The sequence below is a fragment of the Strongylocentrotus purpuratus genome, unplaced genomic scaffold, assembly GCF_000002235.5.
Source record: "Strongylocentrotus purpuratus isolate Spur 01 unplaced genomic scaffold, Spur_5.0 spur5_scaffold_12, whole genome shotgun sequence".
In the NCBI taxonomy this organism is placed as follows: Eukaryota; Metazoa; Echinodermata; class Echinoidea; order Camarodonta; family Strongylocentrotidae; genus Strongylocentrotus; species Strongylocentrotus purpuratus.
In genome coordinates this window covers 11,941,400-11,961,699 of record NW_022145597.1, presented here as the reverse complement: position 1 = coordinate 11,961,699, position 20,300 = coordinate 11,941,400, and the positions used below count along the sequence as shown (strand labels likewise).

Below are 20,300 nucleotides of genomic sequence, written 5' to 3'. Positions count from 1 at the left end.
AGCGCGTTCGAACGCACAAAGAACGAGATGAGGACGAGTTGAACTGTCTCTGAACGGGTTGGTTAAGTTATAAACTAGTTAGAACAAGTTGCGAACTAGTAAGAGAGGTTTGGACTGCTTGGAAATGTCAAATTTACCCGATCTGAACTGAATATGAACTGACTGTGGAAGAGAACAGACGAGTTGTACGTATTGGGGACTGTTAATGAACGAACTAGGATCGTATTATAGACATTAGTCCAGGCAGAGCCCGTCCATGAAGTCCTTAAACAGATCGTAAACAGTTGCTGTTAAGTTCAACACCATTCGCACACAGTGATTCTGACCTGTCTTTTGTTGTAAGGAAATGGTGGGTGAATCCACACATTCCTGTTAAAAGCAGTTTGAAGTTCTGTAGTAAACCAATATTGTAGTATAGTAATACTACAGCAAGTTTTCAACTGAGTACCTTATACTTTCTGGCGATATTGAGCCTAACCCAGGACCACAGAGTCTCGATGGTCATAACTTTGATCATGATCATGTTCATACATCTCAATATACTGATTATGCACCGTCAAGTCGTATTTGCTATGATTTAAATGCTCACTATCAGTTGAACAGACAGCCTTACCAGCTGCTATCTCAGCCTGTGTGGACCAGGGTTTGTGAGCTTGGTATCGGTCGCCGACGTCAAACTCACCGCGGATGTAAGCCCCGTAAGCGTAGGGTCCCAAGGTCAAAATACTCTGCACCGATTTCTGTGCCATCCACTGGTCTCCAACTTGGCCTACGGAATGCACGATCCTTGACCAATGAAACACATGCAGTTACCGATTTAGTTGTAGACAATAACTTTGACATATTAGTCATAACTGAGTCAAGGCTATCTGGGGATAGAAACAGGGACTGTCACACTTTGGCCGATATAAATTTATGCTTGCCTAATTATGATTTTATTCACCGACCCCGTAAGTCTTCTCGGGGTGGTGGCATTTTTGTCCTTTATGGATCCACAGCTCGTTGTACTGTAAATTCCCATGATGATTTTTCTTCCTTTGAATTACTTGATTTAATAATCAACCTTACCTTATCCTCTGCTGCTAGATTGTACTGTATTTATCGTCCTCCCTCCACAAGTAACATTGTCTCTAACAGCACCTTTCTGGAGGAGTTTTTAACTCTTCTTGAAGGTGCTGGTGTAAACAATCACTTTCCTCTACTCTTAGGTGATTTTAATGTACATGTTGACGATCGCAATGATAATTTTGCAAAATCCTTCATGTGCGGAGTTGACTCTTTAGGGTTTAAGCAGCATGTCCATGAACCTACACATCGAGCAGGCCATACCCTTGACCTAGTATTCACTAGGGATTCAGACGACATCGACCATGTAAAGCTGGTGTCTTCACTCCCTTCTGATCATTCTGAAGTTGTTGCTACAGTTAGCCTCACTAGGCCACAGAACCCGAAGAAGGAAGTGAGCTTCAGAAAATTTCAAAGCATCGATATGGACTCTCTACGCAACGACATTAAACTGATCTTCCATCCACTTCCTGAACATATATGTCCCTCTAAATCTGCAGATCAATACAACTCATTTTTGGGTACTTTGATTGATAGGCATGCTTCTCTTCAAGTTAAAACCGTCACGATTAGACCTAAAGCGCCTTGGTTTACCGAAGACGTGCATGAGGCAAAGAGACGAAGGCGCCGGGCGGAACGCTGTATGATCAAGTCAGGGCTTTGTGTTGACAGGGAACAGTATCGTCGATAATGCGATTCTTACTACGAATGCATCTACAACGCTAGGTCAACGTAACTCAAGAATCTTATTGCAGATGCTGACACCAAACAACTGTTCAGCATCGTAAAGTTATTCTCATCACCAAATAAATCATCGATTATTCCGGATCACTCATCTGACAGTGAACTCGCCAACAGGTTTGCTAGGTTCTTCAGCGAAAAGGTATCCAATGTTGCATCTTCCTTAACCGACTCAGTTCCGGTGTCAGCAATTTCATATTGCGCTCTTCCATCTGATCATGTACTTTCCCAATTCCGTCTTGTATCTGAGTCAGAAGTCAGGAAGCTCATCAAATCACTACCATATAAACACTGTAAAGGGGATCCAATTCCAACGTGGCTCTTGAAGGACACCCTTGACGAACTCATCCCTGTCATTACCAAGATGTTTAATCTCTCCTTGTCCTCTGGCCATGTCCCGGAATCATTTAAAACGTCTCTACTCATTCCTCTTCTCAAGAAGCCGAACCTTGATCCGAATGGACTGAACAACTACAGGCCTATTGCAAATCTACCTTTCCTAGATAAAGTCCTTCAGAGGATTGTGGCTGCTCAGCTGAAGGCCCACCTCGAGAGAATTGACATGCTTCCTGTCAATCAATCTGCTTACCGGAACCACCATTCAACAGAAACTGCTTCGGTTAAAGTCTTAAACGATCTTCTCCTGGCCATAGACAAGGGTAATGAAGTTGTGCTCATCCTCTTTGATTACACGGCTGCATTTGATACCATCGACCACACCCTGTTACTTCATCGCCTGGAAAATGATTTTTTTTTTATCACCGGAACTGTTCTTGATTGGATACGCTCATATCTCCACAATCGCAGTCAATGTGTGATCATCAACGACACGCCTTCTGCACTATTTCCACTGATCTGCGGCGTTCCTCAAGGTTCCGTAATCGGCCCACTTCTCTTTGCTCTCTACACCAGCCCACTGTCTAAGGTCATTAATTCTCACTAGGGGATTTATCATGCGATGTACGCTGACGACACTCAGATTTATATAACTCTTAAGCCTAACGGGAAGGATGATGCGACTCGGAAACTTAGCAGTTGCCTTGAAGATATTAGGTTCTGGTCTTCTAACGATAGACTTTGCCTTAATGATCGAAAATCTGAAATGATCCACATTACTTCCAAATTCAGAAACACCGATTCCTTCCCCGACTTGGTTACCGGAGATGGTTCACTGAAGGGTAGTGAATACGTTCGAGACCTTGGTGTTTCAATCGACAAAAATCTTACATTTCAGCAGCATATTAAAAATGTTTGTAAATCTGCATCTTTTGGAATCTTCAAAATTGGGAAAATTAGAAAACTACTTGACCGACCCACAACTGCAAAATTAACCCATGCTTTCATATCCTCCCATCTTGATTATTGTAATTCAATTTTGTCTGGCCTTCCTCATTCATACTTACTTCCACTCTAAAAAATTCAGAATACTGCTGCAAGGCTTGTTACTCTCTCGAGAAAATTTGAGCACATAACCCAAATATTGCGTTCTCTCCATTGGCTTCCCATAAACCATCGTACAACATTTAAAGTTCTTCTTCTGACATACAAAATTCTCCATGGCCAAGCCCCTTAATGTCTTTCAGAATTGATTTCATTACGTTTTTCTAGTTCTTTAAGACCTCTTCGATCATCATCAACCTTGCAGTTAACCCTTGGACCTCGTTCTGTTACAAAATATGGCGATCGAGCTTTTTCAGTTAATGCCCCTATCCTTTGGAATAAATTACCAGCGCATATTCATAATACTCATTCTCTTGACCAGTTAAGTCCTTACTGAAAACGCACATTTTTAATTCATGAATGCTATTATGCAGTTGTGAGTCGGTCAAAGGAGGTGCACACCATCTTATTCTTTGTTTGTTTGATATTTTGTTTGATCTCATGTTTGACCTTATGTTTGATCTCATTTTTATTTTTGTTATTATATATGCATGATTTATTGAATAAAGAACATATTTATATTTTTTGTGTTTATTACAAGTTTTAGTTGGTAATTTTAATTCAGACAAAAGTGCGCTTAGAAACACCTGTATTAAGCTCCTAATAAATGTTATATTATTATTATTATTATTATTATTATTATCATAATAGAGCCTTTGCTAGGGAAAAATAAAACGTTATATATGTGCTACGGATTATTATATATAAGATACATCACATCAATGCTTGCAAATGTTGATCACCGTGCTTTCAACTTGGACGCCTTCACGATGACACGTCACCGTCACATCACCAGACTTAGATTCAACACTGAAGGGAACAGAGCGATGGTTCTTACGGTAAGACTGTTGCTTCTTCTCTTCTTCTATATTCTATTTCAAAAGAAGAGACAAATTAACATCGACACACATTAGTGCGAAAACGCATTTTCCTTTCAGTGATTTCAAACCTCGACAGAAAACTAATAAATAGTAAATCACTCAGAATGAAGTGGTTCTATATACGTGATTCTTGGTATTGAGCAATCACTGTTCTTAAAAGATTTATGATTCTATAGAAAAATTTGCAGGGTCTATTAGTATCAATTATTTTTCTTTAAACAATGCTTAGGTGTTCATAGTGGCATAAAAGTTCGTTTAAGATCTCTGCAGTTTTTGGGGAAAATGTACTATTTCATGACAGTAATTGATTTGCTTTGAGTACATAAATGTAGCCTGATATGTCTTTGTCTTGATACTATGGCTTAGTAAAGCTGTCATTTACAAATGTCTTTTGTTTCCCGTTCAATCTATTAAAGGAAAAGCGAATATAACTACAATGTTTCTTTAATATCCTATGTGACGTATTAAAATTGAGGAAATTGGTTGTCACTTTCCTAAAAACATACCTAAACTCAATCATTGGAAGTTATGGAAAAGTTGTTTGCCCCTCTTAACCATAAAGAGGAATGATTTTCTATATGAATGTTTCTACGTAGCTTTTGAAAAACATGGACGATTGAATAATTAATTGGGTTCAAAATTAAAATAACATATATTCCAAGGCATGTCAATATTATGGTTTATTATTTGCAACATTTTTCCAAGATTGTTTAATTGATTTGAAACGAATGACCATTACTATGAATTCTCAATAGTTTCATGAAAAATTTGATTCATCAAGTTGCATTAAGACTGGCTAAGAATAACGGACTTATCACCAACCTTTTCCATCCCAGGTAGATCCGCGTGCATCTGAAGGTGAATCTCAAATCGTTGCTCTCTCTGTATACTGTCTGGGATGTAGGGGGTGCACATAAGTTGGTGTCGGATCACCCGTTGTTCAAAAGGAAGAAGAACCCACCACTCAGCACAGTGACCAATGTATAGCTCAAGGTGTCTCTTGTACACTCTGCAGTATGGTGGTTCATCTGGTGAGTTGGATGATATCTTTCTTGATGTTACTGGTAGATCTGGTGCGAATGGGTTAAGCAAGGCACTTGTTGTTTATTTTATTTATTTCATTTATTTATTTACCACGTGTGGGATGGGATACCCTTAACAGCACGAGTGCTGTTATTCACGAGGGTCCTCTCACATTAAAAGCGAGATTAAATAATGTGATTGGTAAATGTTATTTCGCTATGGAGCCGATTTGACCTTAAATGTAAAGACCAGTATTGGAAACGCCCCAATTTCAAAAAATGAAATGGAAGCTCTCATTACCAATCATGTGAAAGAATATGTTTTGACTAATACATGATGATAAAAAATTTGCCGGGAAACCGCCTACTAATTCATATATTTGGTAAATTTGTTTCTCTCATGGACTGTGAGAGATATAGGGTAGTCCCATATACATCTTTCTGTGTATAGTGCTTGTAACTTTACGAAGAATGGGCCAATTTTCTTATCATTTTGATGATTCCAGAACCTCGCAGATGCTAGATGCTAGATGATCAGCCTTTTCTGATCGATTCCACAACGTTTCTTTTACAATGCAATCGCATGACCATAACTGGGGTTTAACTTTAAATATTTCTATCCATAGCGGGTGTCCTTGTCAAGAATAATAATTTTAAAGGTAAAAAAAAAACACATTGCAAAGCACCTCCTCCCCCTTATTAAAACCTCTTCCCCTTTTTTGAAACTTTCCACAGATACATGTTAGTTGCAAATTGTTCCTAACGACGTTTTGACACGGCGATGACAACGAGCTTAGAGCTTTAAATTACTAACCCTGGGAACGCTTTAAAAGTGTTCAAAGACCACAATTAGAATTCAATTCAAAGTTTATTCAACACTCTTCATAAAAAACCCATTTAAAACATACAAATACAGAATGGAATAATAACAAAACAAGAAATTGATAACAAATTACAATGGCAATTTATAAGAGCATTCGGGATATTTGAAAGCCTACCCCTAAAAACACATATACAGGTACAAAAGAAACAAGAACAAAAGAACTGAACAAAAAACTAAAAAAGAAAAAAACATACTAAAACATCCTATCATGTACGATCAGAGGAAAGAAAAGTGTCAACTTGCCCATGCTATTGATACTGATTATTATACTTATTTAACAGAAATTGTTTATAATTAATTTTAAAACTATATTTAAAATTATAATTCAAGATTCAAGAGTCAAGTCTTTACCAATGTACCCGATTGTGGCCTGTACTACTAGCAAAGAGGAAGAAGAATGTAATAGATTTTGAAAACAAGTTTTCACTTGGTTTGAAATGATGATGACGATCAGGGCTTCTTGTAAAGCGCCGGTGCCCACCGCATATGGGCGCTCGTGGCGCTTGCTCTACAGTAACTCCCAAATTCGACATGCTTTGCTTGGCATGCTAAAATGGGATCTAGGACCCCGTTTACAGTGAGAAAAGGGCCAGGGCCGGGCCAGGACTACTCGGCCCCGAAATTTTGTGCGTTTACAGTGCTAGGCCAGGCCGCGGCCTAAATTGTAACCTTTCAAAAGAGAGAAAAAAAAAGGAAGAAGAAAAAAAAATGTGATGGCTTCACTTTCAGCATAATGCATGAGAAATTAGTTTTTTTTTTTAAATGTATGTATAACTGTATAGCCTACACGTATACAGTATGTCACGATCATTAAGAGTAGTTGCGCGACGTGCGCGAACAAGCACTTCATAAACTTCAGAATAATTTTTCGTTATTTTGCAAGGTATTATTATAGCCTAGACGTAAAGTGCGCCAGCAATCATGTACAGTAGATGCCCGGCTCTCCCCCCCCCCCCCCCCCACTCAGTGTTATTTAGGGTACGCGTATGCTCGTTCCCTCCCTTTGAAAGCACCCCTCCCCCCTATCTCAGGACTGCCAGCATTTCTGAATCCCCCTTTCGCCGGCTTTTCGCTGGCTTTTCCTGCCTTGGAGACCCCCCCCCCCCCCCCCCCCAAAAAAAAAAAAAAAAAAAAAAAAATCCGGAACACTGCTAAATGTACCACCACCCCCCCCCCCCCCCCCCAATTTCAGGTGAGCTCTAGTCGATCGAGGGGGACTGGGGGGGGGGGGGGGCTGGGGGCAATGTTTTTACTTTTCAAAATGAATAATCCTGAATGAGCTTTCAAAGCTAGCAGGAGTTTCAGGAATTTGATCCCGGGATTCGATCAATTTTTCTATGATATTCAAGATATTTTATAACCCCCTTTTTACATTTCTCAGGAGTCCAAAGAGAGAGAGAAAAAAACCCTCCCCCCTTTTAAAGAAATCGCCGGGTGAAAAGTCAAATACACCCCCTTCCTTTTTACAATTCTCGGGCTGGATTTTGTCGCGCGAAAAAATACCCCTTTCCTGGAGATTTTAGGAACGCGCATGCGGTCCCTCCGACCCCGGAGTGTGTGTGTGTGTGTGTGTGTGTGGGGGGGGGGGGTATAGATGAAGACTGAAGTTCCAGACCTGGCGTGTTCAAGACTTACAGTGGCCGTTTGTCTCTTCAGTTATTTCAAGGTAAGCCTGTACACATTCATATTATTTTTATATTTGAGAAAGGATTTGGCTGAGGAAATTAAAGAATTCATTAGATTTAAATAATAAACACAGTACATGTATCATTATATGAATTCCAGAAACATTTTTGAGAGGTGTGAAAACTGTGAACGCATCTGATTGAGAGTGATAAATAATACGGTAACTGTTGCATTGCCCAAGTCCTACTCGGTGGTTGTCATTTGTTCACACCTAAAAATTAAGGGACAAGGGGATGATATTTAAGGGCTGCAATACATGTGATATTTGTGTAGGTCTATGAATGAATTAATTTGTTGTTTATATTGAATGAATTGAATTGAATTCAGATAAAATGGTGCAACGAATCGTCTTCTTTCTATAATATTTAAATCTAACGTCTTAGCTTTTCGCGCTTCGCGCGGGAAGGGGAAAATAAATTCAGACGAGAATTAAGAGTCGAGAACAGTACACCCAATCGTCTGCTTTCTCTAATAATTTAAGGAAACGTCAAGGCTTCCGCGCTTCGCGCGGGAAGGGGAAACTGAGTTAGTATGTGTGTGTGTGTGTGTGTGTGTTGTGTGTTTGTGCGTGCGCGATCGCGCGCGCTTGCGTAAATTAGTGTGGGCGCGCGTGTGCTCATGCTAGTATGTGATGGCTATCGCCGATCATCCCCCCTCCCACCCCTCGGTACGGATTTACGCCCCTGAACAGGGGTCAAAGTTTATTAATTCCCAATTATCCCAGCATCAAAAAATGGTATTTTCCAGAATCGAATCGACCCATTAAACGTACCCTTGACTGAATCCCATGCACGGGAAACGATGTGTGGCGTCACTAGATCAGGGTTCCCGACCAAGGAAGAGTGTGGTATTCTGATCTTAACAGGTTGGTGGAAGATCATGGCAGGAGGGTCACATCTGATTCCAAAGCAGGCCATTGATTCATCATCTTGGATGTCAACACTGGGAGGGTCTCTCAAGGGGGTTATGGTGATCTTGTACGAGTCATTCTGATGATCAACCTCCGGAGGAATATCTAGTGATACACCATGGTCCTCTAGGTTGATGTCCGGACTGGCATTCCTTTTGGCTTAAACAGAAGGGATGACAGGTGCTAATGGTTCATCTTTTTTCTTTCTTTTTTTACATATTTTGATATAGTTTTCATCTCAATCTTGTTCACAAATGAATTAACTTCATTACCATAGTCAAAGGTTGTGTTCATTACCCCCAACACTGACTTGTTCATCCTGGCTTGTAATATTTAAAATAGGGTCTATGGTAAATCAATAGTGTATTATCCATTTTGCTTCGTTTGTTCACATTTATCTGTATATTTATATTTTCGCTTTTGAAATTAGGAGCTCATGCAATCTTTATCTCTCCTATTTGGATCATTGTTGTATACACATGGATGGATACAAATGTAGTGTTCGTAGTGTATTGGGTGAGTTGTGACAGCGATTAAGTAAATGACCAAGACAATGAGTTATTTAGTACCTTGTTCTTTCGGGACGGAAAGCTAAATATAATAATCCCTAGATTAATATGTGACTTAATGGATTTTAACAAAATAAATAAACTGTTTGCGTTTGGAGGATGTTCTTACCTCGATAAGACTGGATCTTCTCTAAAGAAGGTAATCTGAAATGAATCATTAGTAAGAAAGTGTCTAAGTCATTTCTATACAATGTGAAAACTGTTTAATGTCGGGCACTTATCGAGGCATGTTATTTAAAAAAATGAGGCTCAAATCTTAGCATTAAGAATGAAATGAAGAAAATAATACATCTAATTTCATCTGGTATTCCCCTAAAATACGATTCTCACAAATCCAAACATCTAAAGAACTTCAGTTAGATAATATCCTCTAAGTAAATTTGGTTAAAATATATACTGTTTCATTGAAAGGAAAATAAAGATGAGATTGAGTAGTCGACTTATAAGGCTTAACTCAGTAGCCCCAAAAAGCAATAATTACAATAGGCCGGTTTACTATCATATTCATTTTGTTTTCCAAAAAACATCTAATGTATGATCAACTGTTAAGATTTACAATAAAGCTATACTTTCTATCAATACAATGCATTCCATTACCCAACCCCATAATATCAAGATGGATAAGCATTATTAATTTTTCATCTTACAACCGACTAATAACTTTTATATACTTGAAAGTATCACCTGGAAAAAATCATCTGTTTGACCACTTCGTCCTTGGCATATTGGATTGGTAGGTTGCCTGTCTCATCCTGCACATCTAACTTGGCTCCATTATCTAGGAGATAAAACACTAAGGCCCTCTCGGTGGATAGTTCGCCCTTGTAATACACATCAGAGATCTGAAATATACAAACATATACCTCTTTTCTTAGACCAGTGTCGTCCATCAATAATCAGGGTGGATACTCGATACGACCATAATGTTATGTTGCCTCTGGGATTAACAGCAGTGTTAATCCCTATTGACGTTGTAAATCCCCCCCCCCCAAAAAAAAAACCCCACAATATACACACGCACACACACGCGCGCACACACGCACACACACACACGACCCTCATCACGCACCACACATTTTCTTTGGCCCATCATCGGTATCAGTTTCTCAATTCACTAATAATGTCGAGAATATTTTTCACCGCCGATTCCATATAAATTTATAAAACGACCATTATTTGGCAGTTTTAGGAAATGTTATTTGTTGCTCGGATTCTCGTCGGTCGGATGTCTGTCTTGTTGACGGTACTGGGGTATGACTCACCTTTCTAAGTTTATCAGTTTCTTGCACAATTTTCCTGCTCTCATAGCAGAGTTTAATGGCTTCATGGAGACACGTCTGGCCATCAGTTGACCGGACATTAAGATTAGCTCCCTTAGCTACTAATTTCTCAATGGTAGAGGTATGGCCGTGTTGCGTAGCAAGATAGATATACGGGAAATCGGTATCGTCGAGCTGGATAAAAGAAAATACACAGCACGAAAACTTAGTAATTCAAAAACTATTGCCTTGAAAGCCAAATTTCTGTGAAAAAAAGTAGTGACATATGATCAAACTAAATACAATGAATCGAGTATACCTTCAAGCAATCGTTGTAACTTAAAAGAACATATATGAAATATAACATGTCTAATTTGTATGCCTAAACATTTAATAGCGGTGAGTGGTAAGCCAGAATCCAGCCGGCCAAGTCTGAATATGTGATGATACGTAACCTACACATGTATGCCTTATATTCACTGAATTGAACTTCATTACTTTTTATTTGACATTTAAGAAATGTATGGAGAAAGATTAAGGTGAATGAATTTGAAATAAGGTGTGGGGTTAAAATAATTACCTTGGAATTCAAATGATCGATGAATAGATCAGCGATGCTTTGGTACCCACGGATAACAGACAGTTGTAGAGGTGTCTGTCTGTGAATGTCTCCTATATCAAATCGTGCTCCTCCCTCCAACAGTGCTTTGACAACCTCAAGGTAACCATTCTGGACGGCATGATGTAAAGGTGTCTTACCAGCCTTATCCTTTTTCGTCACCTCAGCTCCTTGGCTGATCAGATATTCCGTGACATCAAGATAACCCTGCTGGGCAGCACTGTGTAAGGCAGTCAAACCCCTATTGTCTTCCTTATTCACTTCAGCCCCTTTACTAATGAGATATTTCGTGATATCAAGACCTTTCGAAGCAGCAATGCGTAATGCAGTCCAACACTTAGTATCTCCCTTATTCACCTCAGCTCCTTGACTGATCAGATATTCCGTGACATCAAGACGTTTTGAAGCGGCAATGTGTAATGCAGTGCAACCTTCATTCGTTCTTCTATTCACCTCAGCTGCTTGACTGATCAAATATTTGATAACATCAAGATGACCATTCTTAGCAGCACTGTGTAACGCAGTCCAACCGTCTTTCATTCCCAAATTCACTTCAGCTCCTTGACCGATCAGGTACTCGGTGACATCAAGACCTTTCGAAGCAGCATTGTGCAATGCAGTGCAACCTGCATTCGTCCCCCTATTCACCTCAGCTCCTTGACTAACCAGAAATTTGGTGACATCAAGATGACCTTCCAAAGCAGCACTGTGTAATGCTGTCAAACCGCCTTTTTCTCCCCTATTCACCTCAGCTCCTTGACTGAACAGATATCTGGTGACATCAACATGACCATTCTTAGCAGCACTGTGTAATGCTGTCCAACCGTCATGCTTTCCCAAATTCACCTCAGCTCCTTGACTAACGAGAAATTTGGTGACATCAAGATGACCACTCGTAGCAGCACTATGTAATGCAGTCAAACCCATATTATCTCCCTTATTCACCTCAGCTCCTTCACCAATCAGATATTCGGTGACATCAAGACCTTTTGAAGCAGCACTGTGTAATGCAGTCCAACCCATATTATCTCCCTTATTCACCTCAGCTCGTTGACTAACCAGATATTTGGTGACATCAAGATGACCTTTCGTAGCAGCACTGTGTAATGCAGTCCGACCAATATTATCTTCCTTAATCACAGCAGCTCCTTGATTAACAAGATATTTGGTGACATCAAGTTGACCATTCCAAGCAGCACTGTGTAATGCAGTCAAACCCTTATGATCTCCCTTATTCACCTCAGCTCCTTGACTGATCAGATATTCAGTGACATCAAGACCTTTCGAAGCAGCACTGTGTAATGCAGTGCAACCTTCATTCGTTCCCCTGTCCACTTCAGCTTCTTGACTGATCAGATATTTGGTAACATCAAGATGACCATTCTTAGCAGCAATGTGTAACGCAGTACTACCGTTATTATCTCCCTTGTTTACCTCAGCTCCTCGACTGATCAGATATTTGGTGACATCAAGATGACCGTTCTTAGAAGCACTGTGTAATGCAGTCAAACCATCATCCATTCCCCTATTTACTTCAGCTCCTTCACTGATCAGATATTCGGTGACATCAAGGTGACCATTCTTAGCAGAAATGTGTAATGGAGTCCAACCCTTATTATCTCGCTTGTTCACCTCAGCTCCTTGACTGATTAGATACTTGGTGACATCAAGACCTTTCGAAGCAGCACTGTGTAATGCAGTCAAACCCATATTATCTCCCTTATTCACCTCAGCTCCTTCACCAATCAGATATTCGGTGACATCAAGACCTTTTGAAGCAGCACTGTGTAATGCAGTCCAACCCATATTATCTCCCTTATTCACCTCAGCTCGTTGACTAACCAGATATTTGGTGACATCAAGATGACCTTTCGTAGCAGCACTGTGTAATGCAGTCCGACCAATATTATCTTCCTTAATCACAGCAGCTCCTTGATTAACAAGATATTTGGTGACATCAAGTTGACCATTCCAAGCAGCACTGTGTAATGCAGTCAAACCCTTATGATCTCCCTTATTCACCTCAGCTCCTTGACTGATCAGATATTCAGTGACATCAAGACCTTTCGAAGCAGCACTGTGTAATGCAGTGCAACCTTCATTCGTTCCCCTGTCCACTTCAGCTTCTTGACTGATCAGATATTTGGTAACATCAAGATGACCATTCTTAGCAGCAATGTGTAACGCAGTACTACCGTTATTTCTGTGAAAAAAAGTAGTGACATATGATCAAACTAAATACAATGAATCGAGTATACCTTCAAGCAATCGTTGTAACTTAAAAGAACATATATGAAATATAACATGTCTAACTTGTATGCCTAAACATTTAATAGCGGTGAGTGGTAAGCCAGAATCCAGCCGGCCAAGTCTGAATATGTGATGATACGTAACCTACACATGTATGCCTTATATTCACTGAATTGAACTTCATTATTTTTTATTTGACATTTAAGAAATGTATGGAGAAAGATTAAGGTGAATGAATTTGAAATAAGGTGTGGGGTTAAAATAATTACCTTGGAATTCAAATGATCGATGAATAGATCAGCGATGCTTTGGTACCCACGGATAACAGACAGTTGTAGAGGTGTCTGTCTGTGAATGTCTCCTATATCAAATCGTGCTCCTCCCTCCAACAGTGCTTTGACAACCTCAAGGTAACCATTCTGGACGGCATGATGTAAAGGTGTCTTACCAGCCTTATCCTTTTTCGTCACCTCAGCTCCTTGGCTGATCAGATATTCCGTGACATCAAGATAACCCTGCTGGGCAGCACTGTGTAAGGCAGTCAAACCCCTATTGTCTTCCTTATTCACTTCAGCCCCTTTACTAATGAGATATTTCGTGATATCAAGACCTTTCGAAGCAGCAATGCGTAATGCAGTCCAACACTTAGTATCTCCCTTATTCACCTCAGCTCCTTGACTGATCAGATATTCCGTGACATCAAGACGTTTTGAAGCGGCAATGTGTAATGCAGTGCAACCTTCATTCGTTCTTCTATTCACCTCAGCTGCTTGACTGATCAAATATTTGATAACATCAAGATGACCATTCTTAGCAGCACTGTGTAACGCAGTCCAACCGTCTTTCATTCCCAAATTCACTTCAGCTCCTTGACCGATCAGGTACTCGGTGACATCAAGACCTTTCGAAGCAGCATTGTGCAATGCAGTGCAACCTGCATTCGTCCCCCTATTCACCTCAGCTCCTTGACTAACCAGAAATTTGGTGACATCAAGATGACCTTCCAAAGCAGCACTGTGTAATGCTGTCAAACCGCCTTTTTCTCCCCTATTCACCTCAGCTCCTTGACTGAACAGATATCTGGTGACATCAACATGACCATTCTTAGCAGCACTGTGTAATGCTGTCCAACCGTCATGCTTTCCCAAATTCACCTCAGCTCCTTGACTAACGAGAAATTTGGTGACATCAAGATGACCACTCGTAGCAGCACTATGTAATGCAGTCAAACCCATATTATCTCCCTTATTCACCTCAGCTCCTTCACCAATCAGATATTCGGTGACATCAAGACCTTTTGAAGCAGCACTGTGTAATGCAGTCCAACCCATATTATCTCCCTTATTCACCTCAGCTCGTTGACTAACCAGATATTTGGTGACATCAAGATGACCTTTCGTAGCAGCACTGTGTAATGCAGTCCGACCAATATTATCTTCCTTAATCACAGCAGCTCCTTGATTAACAAGATATTTGGTGACATCAAGTTGACCATTCCAAGCAGCACTGTGTAATGCAGTCAAACCCTTATGATCTCCCTTATTCACCTCAGCTCCTTGACTGATCAGATATTCAGTGACATCAAGACCTTTCGAAGCAGCACTGTGTAATGCAGTGCAACCTTCATTCGTTCCCCTGTCCACTTCAGCTTCTTGACTGATCAGATATTTGGTAACATCAAGATGACCATTCTTAGCAGCAATGTGTAACGCAGTACTACCGTTATTATCTCCCTTGTTTACCTCAGCTCCTCGACTGATCAGATATTTGGTGACATCAAGATGACCGTTCTTAGAAGCACTGTGTAATGCAGTCAAACCATCATCCATTCCCCTATTTACTTCAGCTCCTTCACTGATCAGATATTCGGTGACATCAAGGTGACCATTCTTAGCAGAAATGTGTAATGGAGTCCAACCCTTATTATCTCGCTTGTTCACCTCAGCTCCTTGACTGATTAGATACTTGGTGACATCAAGACCTTTCGAAGCAGCACTGTGTAATGCAGTGCAACCGTCATTCGTTTCCCTATCCACCTCAGCTCCTCGACTGATCAGATATTCGGTGACATCAAGATGACCGTTCTTAGCAGCATTGTGTAATGAAGTGAAACCATCATCCATTCCCCTATTCACGTCAGCTCCTTGACTGATCAGATATTCGATGACATTAATATGACCATTCTTAGCAGCAATGTGCAATGCAGTCCAACCATCATCCATTCCCCTATCCACTACAGATCCTTGACTGATCAGATATTTGGTGACATCAAGACGACCGTTCGTAGCAGCACTAAATAAAGCCCAACCATTATCCATTCCGAAATTAACGTCAGCTCCTTAGCTGATCAGATGTAGGGTGACATCAAGATTATCCTTCTCTGCGCAAGGTGTAATGCGGTCCACATTGCTTTTGATGTCTTTGATTCTTTGATAATGATACTAAAAGATACAATTTCCAATAATAAATCTCTCGCTAAACCATCAAATCTGTAAAACAATTCAATTTCATCTACGAAAATAGATACACTGTATGCTGACTTGAACCAAATGCATGTATGATGGGAGCTGGGTGGATGGACACTTAACCATAATGATTTCTCTTTTGCCTTCATATTTGATGGAAAATATGTATCAAATAGCACTAACCATCATAAATCATTTTATTTTATAATATTGTTCATCAAAGGTCTTAAAACGATTTATGAAATATGGGTTGTAAACTTCTTCAAATTGCTGTTTAAAATAAACTGGCTGTATACACAACTTGTCCCGACACACAGCGTCTGTAATTTGTGATCATATCACCAAAAATTCCTGCCTAAATATATTCTTGCTACATATAATCATGGCATCTGAGAATGCAGGTACACCAGTTCATTATATTCTTTAACATTTCAACTCAACAAGGGCTTAAATAGCCTTAACAAAAATGCACTTTATATCTGTGCTTTACTCAACAATACATTTATTTATGACCCTCTAGGTACACAATACAATAACAATACAAATTCTACCTGAATTCGTGTCTGTAAAGTAACATAGTTATGTCATAGTGTTATGGTTGCGCGACATAATACCCCTAACCTTTGTATCAAACAATAACCTATAGTAATTTTGTATTAATAGTTAATACTGTTGTAAATGTGCATAGTGCCCGTTCACACCTTAATTCGTGCGCACTGACTTTCCAGGACCCGGTACGTAATTATAAATGTGTATGCCCAAATGGCTCACGACATACGTCAGTCATGTGAGCTAATTACGTAATAGGAATCGTGAAACTTGCCTAAATTTGAAGACAAAACTATTATATACATTTATACAACACCTACGTGGATTGGATTGGATTGCATTTGATTGGATGAGTGTTGGTCACATGATATTCAATAGATGTTCTATTGCACGGGCGTGCATTTTTGGTTATATTCGTCGTGCATTTTTGGTAATATGTTATATTTTTGGTTTGACTGCGTACCTCTCTGCCGTGCGCGTATCGCTGCGTGTATCTGACGCGAAGGCAATCTGAATGTAATCGAGAAGGCTTGACTCCAACTTTAATTTATCTTTAATACAAGGAGTAAAGCATAATTTGTTGATTAACGTTTTATTAGATCTTCTTCGATGTTTTATAAAACAAATAATGAATGTTTTCCATTCGTTCAATAGTGCGAATATTTTCATTCGTTGAAAGATTAACGTTAATTAAATTCAACTCGGCTGAATAAAATGTTAATCTTTCAACTCATGAAAATATTCGCACTATTGAACTCATAACTATTCATTATTTTTATACATATTGTATACTTTATCACTACAAATCATACTTAATGTCATTTTTTTCATTGTCTTAAATACAAGATTAGATGTCAACTAACAACAATGGGCTTTTGCAGGATCCTTACGGAGGGATAGGAATGTTGGTAGATTGATGTCGAGAATCATCGATAATCCGTTTAATATGTTCGTTTCCTAGCTACTGTATACTAGGCTTATAGGTTGTCTTAGTGCACGCGCAGCTCCCTTTGAATTTAATGTCAAAATTAATATGTGGCGATTCCGATATCGTCCCAAACACCATTCCCAACACCAGCGGCGCTATATATGTCCGCCTTTACCCGGGGGTTTCCACGGTACACGAAGTCCATGCATCGCCTTAAAGGTGAAATTCAAAGAAAATCACATATATGTCAACTAATGTATCACTAGAAACTGGTAAGCTAAAAGATGGCCATCGTACAAGTTTTAGGTCAACTACATATCGGGTGATTTATAAAAATACAAATGACAACCACATCCATAGCAGCTGGGATATACGAGAGATTCGCCGGAAAAATAACAATGTTTTAATGACGTCACTATATGGACCAATACTGCAACAAGCAGACGACATCCCTAAAGAATAAACATAATTGCAAAGCTATTATTTGTCAAATTATAAAGAGTTTAGTGTATATAAATGTAATGGCATGTCAAACCATTCAAAAGGGGATATGACCCGATTCTGATAACTAAATCTGTTGATGCTGCTTGTAAGTGTCGGCTTGCATGGTGATGTAGATATACAGTAGGCTTACTAAAATATTTTGCTTGTAAATACACAGGATAGGGGTTAATTAACAATCAAAGAAACCAGATTTTTAAATTGAAAATCCCCCTGGAATGATATTAAGGACGGCATTTGTTCCCTCTTGAAACGCCGAACATACCGTGGTGTGTGCAGCTGAATATACAATGGCGTCTTATTTTGTTTACAAGCGAAAGATTCCTTTATTTTTGTATCGCTGCATTTGTCATCAAAATAAAACCATGCGCGGGGTTTAGAGTGAGGCAATAGATTATACGTTTAGCCTGATGGTAGTGAAGTAAGAGAAAGAACTCAAGAGAAGATGAAAACACAGGCACTGAAAATGTGTGAGATGTCATGGGACATCGTCTGCTTGTGTAAATCATGTCCATACTGTGATCTCACATATCTCAGCAGCGTTCGGAGAGCTCTTCAGGTATATGCCGGGGCTGTATTTAAGCGTTTTGTAATTTATAAGAATCATTATACGAAGCATTGAATTTTGATAACCTTGTCGAATCAAAGTTTTAACGTTGCAATAATGAAAATAAAGTTAGTTTTTAAAATCAATGAATATCTACTTTAAACATCATACGTTCGCTTCAGTATCCATATTCGATTCGCTCGTTATTATCTTCAATTTTTACATCTTGTAGATACAAATAATTCGCTAGGGCGCTATTGGAAATTCTCATTTAAAAGGATTTCTTGCTGATAGGGGAGACTCCATCTCCCTCCCCACTCTGACTAACTGGCTCTCTCTCTCTCTCTCTCTCTCTCTCTATCTCTCTTTCTCCCTTCCTCCATATACTCCCATCCTTGGTCCTTTTTCTCTCCTACTGACCCCATATATATCTCAGCTATTTACGAATACATGCATTACATATCCAATGTATGTATTTTTTGTTATATAAGATGACATATTAGTGTGCCATATTGTTCCCTTTCGAATATGACTATTACGTAATGGCCAATGTCTAATTCAATGAGAGTGAATTTTCAGAATCAATTTATAGAGTATAAATGCATGTGCTCCTAAATTTAAAAGACACATCGAAAAGACACAATTGTTGTTGTTGACTAAGGCCGATATTTCGGTCACTATTTCCATCTAATGAAAATCACCAAATTAATGATAAAAACTAAGATACCATTTCTTTGACCCCATATTTTTTGAGTAATCCCTTACGTCATAAATCAATTCCCACTGTTAAATGAAATAGGATTACGTAGCCAAATGGGCATAAACATTCTCATAGTGTATATATTAAAATAATAAAATATATAGTCTTTCTACTCTCCTCCTTTTAACAATTCACCACCATCACTCCCCCTTCCATCCACTAACGCACCCGTTCACTCACAAACATCATTTCCAACTGAACAGAAGTACACTCACTCGCTGGTCGGACGATTGCTTTATTTATACATTTGATTAATTAACAATAATGCACTTATCTGTGCTTAACTCCCAATAACTTTATGGACTTATGGCCCTCTTGGTACACCGTAATACAATGTCACAATTATATGGTTACCTGACAAGATATATCCCTAACTTTTGCATCAAATAATAATCTTTAGTCCTTTTTTTCTCCATATGGTTGGAAACGTACTTCTAGCACCCTTTGTGTTACCCCTAAATCCGTGTACACTGCCATTTAAGTAACCGCCAGTACATGATTATATATCTGTACATGCCATGCATCAATATACGAATAAAATATTTGTGTGTGCATTAGCAAATTATGATAATGAACGAGTCTTGTCAAGTTCACCGTCCGTCTCTTTGTGAATACCCAAGTGCACTGCATATATTATGCACATGCTAAAATCATGTATTATTTGTATTGTATACAACACCTACGTGGATCATTGTAATTTTATTGGAGGATTGTTGGTCACATGATATTCAATATAGTATTCCACGACCGTGTATTTTGGGTTATATGCAGACTGCCTACCTTTCTGCCGTGCGCGTATCCCTGCGTGTATCTGACGCGAAGGCAATCTGAATTTAATCGAGAAGGCTTGACTCCAACTTTAATTTAGCTTTAATATAAGGAGTAAAGCATAATTTGTTGATTAACATTCTATTAGATCTTCTTCGATGTTGTTAAAAACAGATAATGAATGTTTTTCATTCGTTCAATAGTGCGAATATTTTCATTCGTTGAAAGATTAACGTTAATTCTATTCAAGTCATGAAAATATTCGCACAATTGAACTCATAACCATTCATTATTTGTATAATAAGATAGGTCTACAATACGTGTAGATTCGAAAAATTGACTAAACCCTGATCGCAAAGTCAAATGTACCATAAGGCATGCACACGTGATCCATTTCGATGCTTCTCATTGGCTAGACTCTTGAACCCATTTTATAATGCCCCATGGCTCATACATT

At 39.1% G+C, this 20,300-nt stretch overlaps 1 protein-coding gene across 1 annotated transcript; it reads right to left on the bottom strand.

The window, feature by feature from the left end:
* Window positions 1-3,965: 3,965 nt before the first annotated feature.
* Window positions 3,966-15,643, bottom strand: LOC100893058 (ankyrin-1-like). Its single transcript, XM_030981369.1, has 9 exons — window positions 14,851-15,643; window positions 13,595-13,935; window positions 12,293-12,656; window positions 11,037-11,377; window positions 10,460-10,651; window positions 9,882-10,039; window positions 8,491-8,780; window positions 4,950-5,197; window positions 3,966-4,118 (listed from the first exon to the last, which is right to left on the bottom strand). Exons 1-9 carry the CDS (start codon window positions 15,641-15,643, stop codon window positions 3,966-3,968), a joined length of 2,880 nt encoding a protein of 959 aa, XP_030837229.1.
* Between the last annotated feature and the right edge of the window lie 4,657 nt (window positions 15,644-20,300).

Bases quoted from the DNA above. Each gene is read 5' to 3' on its own strand.
- LOC100893058 (XM_030981369.1), bottom strand. From the start codon at position 15,643: ATGGATAATGGTTGGGCTTTATTTAGTGCTGCTACGAACGGTCGTCTT. The intron at 12,657-13,594 runs GTAATTATTTTA...ATTTCTGCTAAG, and splicing joins TCGATCATTTGAATTCCAAG to AATGGTCACCTTGATGTCAC. The intron at 10,652-11,036 runs GTAATTATTTTA...TCTTTTATCCAG, and splicing joins TCGATCATTTGAATTCCAAG to CTCGACGATACCGATTTCCC.